General features: G+C 40.3%; 1 protein-coding gene across 2 annotated transcripts in view; it reads left to right on the top strand.

Moving 5' to 3' along the window:
* Window positions 1–14,890, top strand: part of PGM5 (phosphoglucomutase 5) — a 270,967-nt gene that overhangs the window by 20,127 nt on the left and 235,950 nt on the right. For both annotated transcript variants that reach the window (XM_079925684.1, XM_079925685.1), the window contains exons 2-3: window positions 4,658–4,820; window positions 11,697–11,843. In XM_079925684.1, coding sequence (XP_079781810.1) covers window positions 4,658–4,820; window positions 11,697–11,843 — 310 coding nt within the window. The remainder of the gene's footprint in view (window positions 1–4,657; window positions 4,821–11,696; window positions 11,844–14,890) is intronic.

Consider the following 14,890-nt stretch of genomic DNA (forward strand, 5'->3'; position numbering starts at 1 on the left):
TAGTGGATGAGGCTGGATCTTGTCTTTCTGGTGGGCAGGACCATGTCCGGTGGTGTGTTTTGGGGTGTCTGTGACCTTATTATGATTTTAGGCAGCCTCTCTGCTAATGGGTGGGGGTGTGTTCCTGTCTTGCTAATTGTTTGGCCGTGGGTGTCCAGCACTGTAGCTTGCTGGTCATTGAGTGGAGCTGGGTCTTAGCATTGAGATGGTGATCTCTGGGAGAGCTTTTGCCATTTGATATTATGTGGAACCAGGAGGTCTGTGGTGGACCAATGTCCTGAACTCGGCTCTCCCACCTCAGAAGCTCAGCCCTGACACCCGGCCGGAGCATGAAGACCCTGTCAGTCACATGGCTTTTGGGAAGTCAGGTCTTCTTCCATCATTCAGTAGGTGTTCTGGTGTTCTACATGTAGATGTATTTCTGATGTATTTGTGGGGAGGAAGGTGATCTCCATGTCTTACTCCTCCTCCAGGAGAGTTAAAGGTCTCCTCGGCAATTTTTATTCCCTTAAAAACAATAGAAAATTATTTCTCACTCACGTAATAGTCCAATGGGAATTTTGCTGGTGAACAAAGACTCTTGCCCATCCTGTGAGTTAGGCACCCAGGTTCTTTTCATCTTCTTGCTCTGGCATCTCCTCGAGCTGTGTGGTCACCTGTGTTGAGTCTGTGGAAGGGGAAATAAGCAGTGAGGAGAAGACGTATCTACTCCTTGACATCCTTAGCCCAGAAGGAACACACATTACTTCTTTCTCATTCTCATAGTAGTTTATCACTCATTGCGAGAACTGGTCATGTGGCCACACCTAGATGCAAGGGTGGTCTGGAAAGTGTAGCCCCTGGCTGGGCAGCTGCTGCCCAGCAACAGTCCTGCCCTGTGAAAGGGGAGCATAACTTTTTGTGGTCTGCCACAGGTGCTCGGTCTTCATAATAATCCTTTTAGATGGCTGAAGAATATTCCATAAGTTGATACATCGCACTTTATTTTACAGGTTCTTCATTATTAGTCATTTATAATGATTTAAAAAAATTTTTTTACCTCTAATGAATACCACTATAGGAAGTGTCTACACATAATACCTTCTTCCCCTTTAAAGATTATTTCTTTAAGAATAAACCTGAAAAATGGGAGAGAGAGAAAATTATGAACAAAAGTTACAAATATTTTTCACCTTCTTGAATCTGCAGGTTTACTCCTTGAGGGTAGTGACTAATTTGTATTCATTACTGTACCTGCAGGGTCTTCTACATTGCCTGTTTCATGGTAATACTCAATAAAATAAGTTGAATGACTACATAAATTTTAACAAAAGCATGTGGAACATGATTTATCTTGGCTCTGGATAAAGTATGAGTGTGATTTTTGTCCTTTGTCTTTCCCTTCTCAGTCAATGGCACCACCATCCATCGAGTTCTTAAAGGTAGAAGCTGTGAGTTGGCTCCTTTCCTCACTGCCCCTGTTTTAGTTATTTATTTCTGTGTAAGAAACCATGACAAAACTTAGTGGCTTAAAATAAACAAATATTTACTATTACAGTTTCTCTGGGACAGGAGGTAGGTTGTTCTGACTCGGTCCCAGTTGCATATTGGTGGGGGCTTTGTCATATGAAGGCTTGAAGGGCTGGAGGATCTAGTGCAAGGCGGCTCACCTGCATGGCTGGCAAGTGGGTGCTGGCTGTTGGTGGGAGGCTTCAGGTCCTCTCCATTCAGGTGACTACACAGGGCTCCTTGAGTGTCCTGGTGACATGGTGGCTGCTTCCCCGAGAGTGAACAATCCAAGAGGGCAGGGCAGAAGCAGCAATGTCATTTATTGGAAGTTACACACCATCGCTTCTGCCGTGTTCTACTAATCACTCAGATCTGCCTTGTTCGCTGTGGGAGGGTCCTGCACCGAGGCATGAATGCCAGAATGCACAGAGCATTGGGGACCATCTTAGGGGCTGGCTACTATATATCTCTTCCATATTTCATTCCACCCACATGTTCTGTTCATTCTCCTTCCAAAAATATATTCAAATGTAATCACTTCTTTTCATTTCTGCTGCCTCTGGTCTAGTCCAAGATGTTGTCCACACTCAGCTCTGCCGTGAGAGCCTTCCATCTGATCTTTCTCCTTTTGCTCTTGTCAGTCTCTAATGCATTTTGCATATTGCAGCCACTCCCGCATCATTCATTCATTTTTTTCAATTAATTAATTCAACATATACTTATTGTGTACTTAGTATATGCTAAGTTTGTTTTAGATACTCAGAGTATAGCAGTGAAAAAAACCAAAGTCCTTAGAACTTATATATAGTGGGAAAATAAACAAATAAAATGGAAAATATTAAGGGGTAATATGTGTAATACAGAAGACTAAACAGGATAAAGAAAATAGAGGCCAGTAGAGAAATTAGGGACTTATGGGTGCCCTACTGTATAGGGCTGTCAAGGGTGCTATCTTTGATTAGTTGACGTTGAAACAGTAACCCAAAGGATGGGGTGGGGCAGGCTTATGAATACCTGGATAAGAGTGCTCTAAGGAGAGGAAAGAGCAAATGGAAAGGCACTGAGCACACTTGATGTGTGTGAGGAACAGCAAACCAGCCAGTGTGGCCGGAGCAGAGGGAGGGAGGGAAGTGGAGAATGGCAGGTGATGGCAGTCAGATCATGTAGGGCCTGGTAGACCATGAAGACTTTGACTTTACCTGGGGTTGGTGGGAGACGAGGACAGACATTGGAATGCTTTGCTGATGTGAATGACTTGCTTTTTAATACGATCTTTTGGATTGCTCAGCCCATGATCTTTAAAAAATGTAACTGATATCAGGTCACTTCCACTGCTTAAAACCCTTCTATGGATTCCCCTTGTACTTAGAATAAAATCCAAGCTCCCTTAGCTCTTATAATTGTTACTGTTACTATTAAAATTAACACCCCGTTATTCTCTATCACCGAAACCTGCTGATTTTTTCCAATATGTACCCAACTAGTAATTACTACTACCACTACTACTATTAGGCTTATTTGTTTATAATCTGCCTCATCCACTTGCAAATATGTGCTCTGGGGAGGTTGTGGAGAGTGTGGGTCTTTCTATACTAAATTATCGCAAGAGTGCTTTGTTTTTGGAGCTCTCGTGTTCGCCCTTTAAAGGTTTTTTTTTTTTGGTCTATTTCCTCATTGTCATATCTGGTCAGTGACCTACTTCCAGCAATGCTATCGTTGGTGCCAGGGTAACTGCTGTTGAGCTGGACACGGGCGCTGGTTTTGGTTGCTGGGCTATGTCGGTACTTCTCAAACGTTAATAGACAAATGAATTATGTGGAGAAGGGGTGGGGTCTTGCTAAATACTGATCCTTATTCAGTAGGTGTGGGGTAGGGCTTGAGGTTTAACATTTCTCCCAGGCTCGCAGGTAATGCCCATGCCTCTGGCCCTTTGAGTAGCGAGGGGGTTTGATCACCAAACTTGGCTAAATACTGGAAACAACTGTGGAGCTCAGGATCCCACCCCGAGATTCCAATATAATTGGTCTGGAATGCAGTCTTAGTACTGGACTAGACTACTAGACTACTTAGTACTAGAATTTTCTAGGCTTCACTAATGATTCTGATTTGTAGCAACATTTGAGAACCACTGGATTGGATGACGTTGGGCCCTATTTTAAAACAAAGCATATGGAGTAATGCTCTGCAGGGCTATGCTGTTTTCTTTCTTTTTAAAAAAATCAGTTTTGTAGCTATAGAGAGTCTGGCCACACTGATGGATGACCTCCAGATCTCTGCCTAGCATGGCTGGATTTCTCCAATGTCCCTAGCACATGTTGCCAAAATAGGACTTCTGCCTTCAGGAGACTGGGCCTTCCCAGTGCAGTTAAAATACACTTGCAGACGATGAGGATGTAGCAGATCAGGTCCCTACTGTGTGAGCTTGTGCTGAGGCAGAGAAGGAAGCTGAAGCAGACAAGTGCTCTGTTTTTTTTTCTTGTAATTTCCAGCATGTACACATGGGGTTTCTAAGCCAGTAATAAACTAAGAACTTCTCGTGTGATTCAAGCTAACCCTTTGGTCATCGGAAGTGGGTGTTTTCTTTAATATATTAAAAAAAATTTATTTCATATTGGAGTATAGGTGATTAACAATGTCATTTGTTGCAGGTGTACAGCAAAAGCAGGTGTTTTAAACTACTGAAAATCAATGAGGCAGATCCCATTTACAGGTTAATAACTGACTGAGATGTGGGTGTCCCAAATGGTCTTGAAGACATGGGGAAGGAAAGACAACGCCTGAGCTACCCTTCCCCCCACCCCCTTACACATGCCCCCCACCTTAACCCCACTCAGTTCTTTTTTTTTTTTTTTTCTTTTTGCGGTACGTGGGCCTCTCACTGTTGTGGCCTCTCCCGTTGCGGAGCACAGGCTCCGGACGTGCAGGCCCAGCGGCCATGGCTCATGGGCCCAGCCGCTCCGCGGCATGTGGGATCTTCCCGGACCGGGGCACAAACCCATGTCCCCTGCATCGGCAGGCGGACTCTCAACCACTGCGCCACCAGGAAAGCCCCACTCAGTTCTTTTTGCCAGGTGATTAGTGTGTGCTAATAGAGCCTGGGACACTTTCTCATTGAAATGCACTTCAATCCCATGTAACTGGATTGATTTTTTTTCCTTGGCTAATCTAGATTGGTCGGCTGATTATTGGACAGAATGGCATCTTGTCGACACCTGCTGTATCCTGCATTATCAGAAAGATCAAGGCAGCTGGTGGAATCATCCTGACAGCCAGCCACTGCCCTGGAGGACCAGGGGGAGAGTTTGGAGTGAAATTTAATGTTGCCAATGGAGGTATGTGGTTCAGAATATGGCTTAATTGTCATGATTTCTTTCTTTTTATATTGTCATAGCCTTACAGTGACCCACTGATGGTGGACAAGCAAGGAAGAGAGAAAATGGCTCAGAAATTTCTAGTGAGGTGCCTGTATTAGTCAGGGTTTTCCAGAGAAGCAGAACCAATAGGACACATAGACGGGTTCCAACCTACGATGGTTTGATTTAGAGATTTTTTGACTTTACAACGGTGTAAAAGCAATATGCATTCAATAGAAACTACTTCATTTGAATTTTGAATTTTGGTCTTTTCCTGGGCTAGCAATGTGTGCATGGTATGATTCTCTCTCGTGATCCTGGGCAGGGGCAGCAAATGCAGCTCCCACCCAATCACAAGGGTAAACAGCCAGTACACTTACAGCCGTTCTGTACCCATTCAGTCATTTCTGTTTTGTAGTTTCGGTAAGTATTCAATAAATTATATGAGATATTCAGCACTTTACCTTAAAGTAGGCTTTGTGATAGATGATTTTGTAAAAGTGTTGACTAACATCGGTGTCCTGAGCACTCTTAAGGTAGCTAGGCTAAACCATGATGTTAGGTGTATTAAATGCATTTTCGACTTACGATGTTTTCAATTTGCAATGGGTTGATCGGACTATGACTCCATTGTAAGTTGAGGAAGATCTGTACAGAGATTTATTATAAGGAATTGGCTCATGTGATTATGGAGGCTGCGAAGTCCCAAGATCTTTGGTCAGCAAGCTGGAGGCCCAGGAGAGCCAATGGATGTTAGGGTTCTGATCTGAGTCCGAAGGCCTGAGAAGCAGCAGAGCGTAAGGTCCAGTCTGAGTCAGGAGGGGCCAGTGTGTCAGCTGGAAACAGTCAGGCAGAGAGTGGATTCTCCCTTTCTCAGTTTTTTGTTCTGTCCAAGCCTTCAGTGGGTTGGATGAGGCCCAGCCGCACTGGGGAGAGCAATCTGCTTTACTCAGTCTACTGATTCAAATGTTAATCTTATCCAGAAACATCCTCACAGACATACCCAGAATAACGTTTAAATGAACATCTGGGCTCTCTGTGGCCAAAGCAAGTTGACACATAAAATTAAGCATCACGTCGCCCAGGGTGACATGACGAGGAAATGGCATAACGGGGTCTCAAACCCATTTTGGTCCTCTGTACTCCTCAGCACAGTGAAATGGTTGAATGTTGATGCTTATCTGACATGGAAGGACTCTGGATTTTAAAGTTGGAACAGACCCTCAAAATCATTTAGATCATTCCTGTCATTTTATAGGTGAAGAAATCAAAGCCCTGAGAGGCTGTTTGCTCAAGGTCACATGGTCAGACAGATGACTCCTTAGCATAAGTCCTACATTCTCTCTTTCCTATAGTGTTGACTTTCTCTCACTGACATGCCTAGAATTATTTCACTTTTTCTTATATTTATAGAAATGTATAGTTTAGAAGTCCTAGTGGGGTGGGATACGTGTATAGGGGTGAATTAAAATTTTTTTTGAACATACGTAAAGGCAGGAAGGATAATAAATGGATACCATGTATCCATTACTTTGTTTTTCCATTTTGCTTAAAGGTAAATTACAGCATGAAGATATTTTGCACCCAAATATTTCTGACATCTCTTTAAAATAAAGATGTATTCCTGTATAGCTGCATGATCACACCTAACAAAAATAATACTAATTCTCTAATATCATCTAAAACCTAATCTGTATTCAGAATTTTCCAAGTATCCCCCAGATGTTATTTACATCTGTTTTGTTCAAACCAAGTTTTATCCCAGAACCATGCATTTCATTTGTTTTTTTAAATTTTAATTTTATTTATTTATTTTTAAAATTAATTTTTATTGGAGTATAGTTGCTTTACAATGTTGTGTTACTTTCTGCTGTACAGCAAAGTGAATTAGTTATACGTATACATATATCCCCTCTTTTTAAGATTTCCGTCCCATTTAGGTCACCACAGAGCACTGAGTAGAGTTACCTGTGCTATGTAGTAGGTTCTCATTAGTTACTTATGTTATACATAGTAGTGTAAATATGTCAATCCCAATCTCCCAATTCATCCCACCCCCCTGCATTTGTTTTTTAAGTCTCTTAAATCACTTTTAATCTAGAATACTGAGTCTTCGTGTATATGTGGGTGGGAGCTGAATTTTAACCAACAACTGTTGCCATTATGAAGCATTCCTGGCCCAGCCAAAATAGCACGTCCTGAAGGGGAAGTACATGATTGCCCCCTCCTTGCAGCCATTTTGGACATTATCCAGAGAAAGAACATTACTCACATCGTGTTAAAAAAAACACCTTATGAGGAGCTCATTCTTGAAAGTGTGATTCAAGAAACCCTGCTTCACTAAGAAGCACACCTAGGGCCAACATCTAGTCTTGCAGCAGCTACTGAATATTTCAGGAAAAAATATGCAGTGCGTAGGTGTTCTGCACACTGATAACACAGGCCATTTCATGAGCTCAGAAAATGGGAATTTGTAGAGCAATGTAATATATAAGTTGCCAAACTAAATTGTGTATTTAAGCATTTAAATTAATGTCTGACTTCGTGTCTTGCAAGAGAATCTCAGTCATCTCTATGATAACTTGTGAGGCATAAAAGGGGAAGATATTATTTAAATAACCATTTTGTAGACCGAATTACAGGAGGTTATGAGACCTGTTCAGTCGTATCCTGAATAGGGGGAGGGGGTTGAACTTATCGTTTAGCCTTTAACTCTGTTGAAAGTCCTTCCTCTTACATTTAATTCTTCATGTTTACATGTCTTGGCATCATTAATGAGACTAACATTCCTGATGGCATGGAGAGATTCAGTTGGTTTCTTCCCACTTAGAGTGAGTTTTACCATGTTATCCTTCATCTGAAGTTGCAGACATTCATCTCTTCTATTGGGTGTCATACAAATACATCTTATGGCGTAAGTGAAAAGCGAAGTGTCTATAGAATTAGTAGGCACATCCGGGGAAATAGGACACATCTAAAGCTATGTTGCTTTTAAATTATTTAGAGGACAGGACCTTTCTGAGCATGTTTTTAAATAGGGGAGAAGGTGCTAGAGGACAAAAGGAATCAGTAATAAAAATACTGATTTTTTTGAATAATTACAGTGTGCCAAGCTTCATAGTCAGAACTTTACATACATGTTCTCATTTAATCCTCATGGTTTAAAAAACTTGCCTAGTGTCACAGAACTCATAAGCTGTGGAGCTCATTTGGAACCTAGATTCTAAGAAGTAGGTAGAACTTCTGAGTAAGGAGGCAGAGATGAGGGAAAGAAGCACTTTGAGGGTGCAGAGTGGAAGTTTTGGGAAATAGTTGCCTATATCTGTTGAAAAAAAAAGAAGAGGAAATGTAACTTGCTCAGATAATGGGGAAAGGATAGAGAAGGGGATAAATGGAGATGTTTTCTAAAAGGTCCTCTGGGAAATTTGTTGAGGATTCCTGAGGGGTTGTGAGGACCGAGTGGAAGTTAAGCAGTCTCATTTTTCGGGGGAGCCAGTTGGTGTAATTTCACTACTGCCTTCAGCAATGCATGGGGGGAGTGTGGGAATAGCAGCAATGGAGCAGATGATGGTGATGTCCCGGGACTGGGGAATGGCAGTGTGGGCATGGCAGAGCATAAGGTGGGCTGGTAGTTGTTAAGAGTGTCTGAGCTGACATCAGACTATTAGGAGTCAAACCCAGCCTCTGTCACACGAGTGATGTGACCTGTGTTAAGGTCACCTCTTCCAATTTCAGTTTCCTTATTTGGAAAATGAGGATACTAATGATTCTTACTTCATCTGCTTTTTGTGAATGCTGAATTCCACGTACGATGTGAAAGGTGGTATGTGTAAGTTTCAACAAATGTTGGCTTGTCTTATTGTACTAACAAAGGCAAGGCTCAAATGCTAGACCATAGGGTCCTTCTGGGATAAGAGACCAGTGAAATGAAATGGACCGATGGCCTGGGAGTAATCAAGTGATGTTGGGCATCAGTATAGGAATGAGGAACAGGTTCACAGGGGTACAAAGTAGGGTAGATGAAAGATTAGGAATTTGTGGGATTAAGATACTCAAATTTGATATTTTTGCAAGAAGCATATCAAAAGACAGTACTAGGACTGTACTAGGAATTGACTAAAATGAAGAGGGAAGTCACTGGAGTGGAAGATGTCAAGAACTGGGAAGATGTGAAGGGATGCAGAGGATGCTGATGAACTCAGAGGTTATCAGTGTTGCTTTTGGAAATCAGTGTGCTTTGGCAAACAAACTCAGATGGAGACTTTTAAAATGTGATGGAAACATCCCAAGAACGTAGTGTGGTGCCTGGGAGGCAGAGAGATAGACGTGTGTCATCTGGCAAGCATAAACAAATGCAAAAAGTAAATAGCACTCTTTACTTTTTAAGTTTTGCAAAAGAATAAAAAATGGTAAGGAGTGAAGCTGAGAGGGCTATGTTTACTTCTTTGTGGTCTTCACTTTTCCTATGTGAGAAAACGTGGGTAAAATCTACTAGGCTCTTTTCTATCCACTGAAATGGTGCTATTGCTATTCCTTTCCCCCCTCTCCCCCCGCTTTATTGAGATGTAATTGATATATAAAAAACCGGCACACGTTTAAGGTATGCAACTTGATGAGTTTGGTCATTATTCCTTTTTATATGTTCAGTGAACCTTTTTTGGGAGACGGTAACAGTGCTATGCTCTAAGGCAGCACTGTCCAATAGAAATATATTGTGAAGCAGCTCATGCAGCTCAACATCAAAAAAACCAAACAACCCAATCCAAAAATGGGCAGAAGACCCAAACAGACATTTCTCCGAAGAAGATATACAGATTGCCAACAAACACATGAAAGAATGCTCAACATCATTAGAGAAATGCAAATCAGAACCACAATGAGGTATCACCTCACACCGGTCAGAATGGCCCTCATCAACAAATCTACAAACAATAAATGCTGGAGAGGGTGTGGAAAAAAGGGAACCCTCTTGCACTGTTGGTGGGAATGTAAATTGATACAGCCGCTATGGAGAACAGTATGGAGGTTCCTTAAAAAACTAAAAATAGAACTACCATACAACCCAGCAATCCCACTACTGGGCATATACCCTGAGAAAACCATAATTCAAAAAGAGTCATGTACCACAATGTTCATTGCAGCTCTATTTACAATAGCCAGGACATGGAAGCAACGTAAGTGTCCATCGACAGATGAATGGATAAAGAAGATGTGACACATATATACAATGGAATATTACTCAGCCATAAAAAGAAATGGAATTGTTATTTGTAGTGAGCTGGATGAACCTAGAGTCTGTCATACAGAGTGAAGTAAGTCAGAAAGAGAAAAACAAGTACCGCATGCTAACACATATATCTGGAATAAAAAAAAAAAAAAGGTTCTGAAGAACCTAGGGGCAGGACAGGAATAAAGACACAGACATAGAGAATGGACTTGAGGACACGGGGAGATGGAAGGGTAAGCTGGGATGAAGTGAGAGAGTGGCATGGACATATATACACTATCAAATGTAAAATAGATAGCTAGTGGGAAGCAGCCACATAGCTCAGGGGGATCAGCTCGGTGCTTTGTGACCACATAGAGGGGTGGGATAGGGAGTGGGGGAGGGAGACGCAAGAGGGAGGGGATGTGGGGATATATGTATATGTATGGTTGATTCACTTTGTTATAAAGCAGAAACTAACACACCATTGTAAAGCAATTATACTCCAATAAAGATGTTAAAAAAAAAAGAAAGATATTGTGAGCCACATTTGTAATTAAAAATTTTCTAGTAGCTACCTAAAAAAGTAAAAAGAAGCAGGTGAAATGAATAATATATTTTATTTAACTTAATATATCCAAAATATTATCACTTCAACATGTTACTATAAAAATTATTAATGTAATGTATTCTGTTTTTCTATAACTCTTCAAAATTTGATGTGTATTTTGTAACTGCAGCACATGTCAGTTTGACTAGTCACATTTCAAATGTTCAAGAGCCACATGTGGCTAGCAGCGATTGAATTGGGCAGTGTAGCTCTAAGCGCTGGGATATAAAAGAAATCAAGAAATAATTTCTGTTCAGTAGAAAGTTATAATATAGCTGGTGAGTGAGATCAATATACAAAGTTATCAATTATTTATGTTTTAGATCTTTCAATCTACTTATTTATTTGATTCCCAAACTCGTAAAAAACCTAAAGTTGCTTGCATGAAGATATAAAAATTAAAAAGAAAAGAAAAATTAAAGGAGGACAACCATTGATTTCATGTTCAGTTCATTTAAAGCCTATCACTTCACCTTAACTGTCAGCTTGACCTTGTGAGGAAGTGCATCAAATATTTTAAACCTCACTTTAAAAACTTGGGAGTCACTAGAGAGTGTGAGTTGGGGAAAATAATGTATCCTGGTCAGCTTATGCATCAAATAGGCAGCAGATCTGGGAGTAGAAATCGTATTTTCTTTCTCTAGGTGCACTTGGGAAGCTGCAGTTAAAATCTGGAATCCCTCAGTTCTGTCAAATGCATATCCTGTTTGTGTCTCATATCCTGAATAAAGCTGATGACATAACCAGGTCTCCCTGGCAGGTGTGCGACTATTTTTAGGGAAGACATATCATTGTTTAGAAGTGGATTGAAACAAACCAACATGTGGGTTATTGGCCTACATGGAAGAGGTGAGGCTGGACACGTTTCCTCCAGAGTGGAAGGATAAGAAATATCGAGGTACATCGAACTGTGAACTGGTGACCATTGTCTAGAGCAAAAATGAATCTTTCTCCTGCTTGGTGGTGGAGGAACTAATATTTCTCTGATTTAATTTTTAAGCAGATTTATTTTCGGTGGTGCATTATTTTCAAATTTTAGGTCCTGCGCCAGATGTCGTCTCAGACAAAATCTATCAGATCAGCAAAACAATCGAGGAATACGCCATATGCCCTGATTTACGAATCGACCTGTCTCGACTAGGAAGACAAGAGTTTGACCTGGAGAACAAATTCAAACCATTTAGAGGTAACAGAGAAACAGTATTTTGAAGAAATCAGAATAACTCCGTGGATGGGGGTGACTCTGGTTTTTTCTTCAGGGAAAAGCACACACGAAAGTGATGGAATTATCAATCTCAGGAGTGGCACTTGATAAGTAGATGTAATCTGAGTGTGGTGCAGAGAGAAATAAAGGCAGCCAAGATATTTAGAACTGGCAAACTTTCAAAAACGACTTTCCAAACTCTCTATCATTTTTGGCATAGGGAACATTTCATGGCTGACTCTTTTACAGTGTTCCAGGAATAGGCTGTGGAGCCAAAACGTGTCTTTGCTTTTCTAAGCAATTAAGGTGAACATACCGAAATACTTTAGATAATTAAGAAGAGACCTTAAAAGGTAGTGGGGTTATTAAAATTTCCCATGGAAGGTAGGCATTTCTTTTCCAAGCCAGAACCACGCAGTTCATGTTGATTCAATGCACAATTGATGATCACCTGCGCTACATTACACTCCGTGTTAGGAGATTTTACAAAGGAATTTACAAAGTACCAAATGGATTTAGGAAAATGGTTCAAGAATTGAAAAACTGGGATGAAGTTGTCAAAAAATATTATCCTGTACTATAGAATGAATAAAGCCTCTAAGTCCTCCATTATAACTTTTCAATTTGGAGATTAATATTGAACCATATAACAACATTAATGCCCTGGATATGCATATCATTTTTTCACCCTTTATATTATCCTATTGTTTTTTTCCTAGAAGGCATATAAGTAGCAATAAAACTAACAATTTTTTACTCCTTCAGTGCCCCTATAAGCTTAAATCCAGTTTGTGTTAAGATGGTATCCTTATTTTACAAGTAATTTAATTTAGTTAAAAAGGTGAAATACCTGGCTCATGGCCACATGGTATTTTAGGGACAGAAAAGAGCTTGAAATGGACTGTTTGGAGTCACAGTGTTGGGCCAACTCTACCACATTTGTCTTGGAAGATTTTGAGTCAATTGCTTGCTTAGCTAATGAGCAGAAATTAATTGAAAACCATGTGATATTTATTGGAAGCAACAGTTCCTGATTTTACTAATCTAGTTGAGAGTTTGCACACACACACACACACACACGCTTGCACAATCGCTTGACAACTAAAAGCAAGGGATATATTATTTATTTATTTTCAAATTTTATTTATGTATGTATGTATGTATGTATATGTCCGTGTTGAGTCTTTGTTGTTGCACGCAGGCTTTCTCTAGTTGTGGCGAGCGGGGGCTACTCTTCCTTGCGGTGCGCAGGCTTCTCATTGCGGTGGCTGCTCTTGTTGCAGAGCACGGGCTCTAGGTGCACGGGCTTCAGTAGTTGTGGCACAGGGCTCATTAGTTGTGGCTTGCGGGTTCTAGAGTGCAGGCTCAGTAGTTGTGGCGCACGGGCTTAGTTGCTCCGCAGCATGTGGGATCTTCCCGCACCAGGACTTGAAACAGTGTCCCCTGTATTGGCAGGTGGATTCTTAACTACTGCACCACCAGGGAAGTCCGCAAGGGATATTTTATGTTAAACAAATGATTTAAGTGTACTTGATTACATATGTTTAGAAGGACTGGCAAATAAGATGACTAAGAAAAAGCAGGTATTACCATCAGGAAGAAATTTTATTTATTTATTTATGGTATCTTCACAATTGTATTTGTTGTCCAAGAGACCCAGATGTTTGGTGAGCTCAGATTCAGGCCCACTGCTCCAGGCACATTGCTAGCTTGATGAGTTTTCTATAATGCTACAGATACCACGAGGTAGATAGAGACATTCCCTGGCTCCCAAGAAGAATTTGGAGATAATTATTTGGGATAATTTATGTACTGTGTTCTTGCTGTTTTAAATGTTGAGCAAGGCTTGAGTTAATTGGAAACAAACCAGTCTTTGACATTTCACCTTAAAGGATGAAGAGCATGAACTATGTGATGTGAACTTTCAGTTTTCATGGAATTCTACTTGCTTCCTTGTTTTTTACATTTCTGTTTGGTACTATGTGTTATCTGCTATAAATACCAAATGTATTTAGACAAGTGGTTCAGGAATTTCTGAAAAGAACCAGAATGAAATAATTGCCAAAAATATCCTAAATTGTAGAGTGAGTAAAACTTCAAGCCATAACCTTTTATTTTATAGATTAGTTTTTTATTGTGGTAAAATATACGTAACGTAAAGTATATCATGTTAATCATTTTTAGATGTACAGTTCATATAGATTAACTTTTAATTTATCTTATAGATTAATATCCTCCAAATATCCAAAGATGATTAAAAACTATCTGTGTTCTGTAAACGGTAATTACATTATATTTGAATGGACACACATACTACCTTGATTTAAGTGCAAGAAAAAATATTTTTAGACATGTATTTGACTAGACAAAGGGACAGCTTCATATTACATATAAAATCTCATCCGTCAACTATTGCACCTGGATTTACTAAAAATTATTAAAGGTGGATTGGTAATATCTTTAGTGCAGGTTTAAGTGTTTCAGGATTCTAAAGTAGTATGTTTTTTGAAAAATTTGAGAAACAGCATACATAAGTTTCAAAATTTAACTACGAATTTAAAAAGCAGGGCTCGTTGACAAATTTTAGTGCCTAAAATAAAATATTTATTACTTCTAGGAAAAGTACTTTCTGAGTATTAATTATGTACTGATTGCCAGGGTTGAAAATGTGATGCATTCTGGGCTTTATGAATCTGTGAAATAAGTGGAAAAGACTTGTTTTGCATGCCTGGTCATTGGGTGGTGCAGGACACTGGAGAACATTTGTGTTTAATGAGGATTTCTAAATAGCTGGCGCTCACCCTGAAACTGGTACTAGACTGGGCATGCAGGAGACTTCACACAAACTCAGAAAAATATCCTTCACCACCAATTCAGAACCTGGATCTGGTTGGCACCATGGCATTTGGAAAGTAGGGGTCATTGCGGAGGTCACGTCTTGATTTGTTTCAGGCCAGTTGAGTCATTCTTTGGCCATTCCCCACAGGAGAGGCAACCGGCTGTGCCAAGATGCCTCTTAGCATTGAGGT

Source organism: Stenella coeruleoalba (genome assembly GCF_951394435.1).
Source record: "Stenella coeruleoalba genome assembly, chromosome: 7".
NCBI lineage: Eukaryota > Metazoa > Chordata > Mammalia > Artiodactyla > Delphinidae > Stenella > Stenella coeruleoalba.